Source organism: Dipodomys ordii, unplaced genomic scaffold (assembly GCF_000151885.1).
Source record: "Dipodomys ordii isolate 6190 unplaced genomic scaffold, Dord_2.0 Scaffold19, whole genome shotgun sequence".
Taxonomy (NCBI): Eukaryota; Metazoa; Chordata; class Mammalia; order Rodentia; family Heteromyidae; genus Dipodomys; species Dipodomys ordii.
In genome coordinates, this window is record NW_012267235.1 from 5691328 (window position 1) to 5691994 (window position 667).

General features: G+C 51.0%; 1 protein-coding gene across 1 annotated transcript in view; it reads left to right on the forward strand.

Annotated features, from left to right (window-relative positions):
- The first annotated feature begins 338 nt into the window (after positions 1–338).
- Cfap52 (cilia and flagella associated protein 52) overlaps positions 339–667 on the forward strand; it is a 39542-nt gene continuing 39213 nt past the window's right edge. The window contains exon 1 of the mRNA XM_013013100.1: positions 339–564. Within this exon, the coding sequence (XP_012868554.1) occupies positions 339–564 (226 nt within the window). The remainder of the gene's footprint in view (positions 565–667) is intronic.

The window sequence follows — 667 nt, forward strand, 5'->3', positions numbered from 1 at the left end:
CACACCTGTAATCCTGGAGTGTGGAGCTGTGGCAGAGCACTAGCCTTGAGCAGAAAAAAGAAAAAGCTCAGAGGCAGTGCCTAGAGTTTAAACCCTAGGACACACACACACATACACCACACAGTTATTTACAAATAATAAAAATGCTCCTGATTTTTCTTCTCCGCTGATACTCAATAGATTGACTCATCTATCACAGTGTACACAAATGCCAAAACCAGGGGTGGAAGGAGGAGCACGAAGTTCGAGCTACAGATTGCTTAGATCCCAGAGTAACTCTTCACTTGGCTCTGAAGATCCACTCTTCCTCACACCCGGGTTGTCGGCAACTTTACACAATGATAAACTGCATTAGGAAAAACAAACACCACCACCAACCACCACCACCTAAGACAGAAACTCCAAGGAGAACTTTCTGGAGAGAGGACGCGGTTCTCAACGATTACACAAGGGAATCAAGTCTGTTGGGTCGGGCAGTGTGTTCCTTGGAGGGTCGGGAACCTGAATCCAAGTACCCTCTCAGGAGCGGCGATCTTCGGCGAGATAGACCCGACGCGGGACAGGGTTAAACCCGCTGGAGGCCAAGTCCCCTCATCTCCCTCCCGGGGTCTCCAAGTGTGCTCACAGGCCCACGGCATCGACGTCCGGCTACGGACGCTGAGCCGGT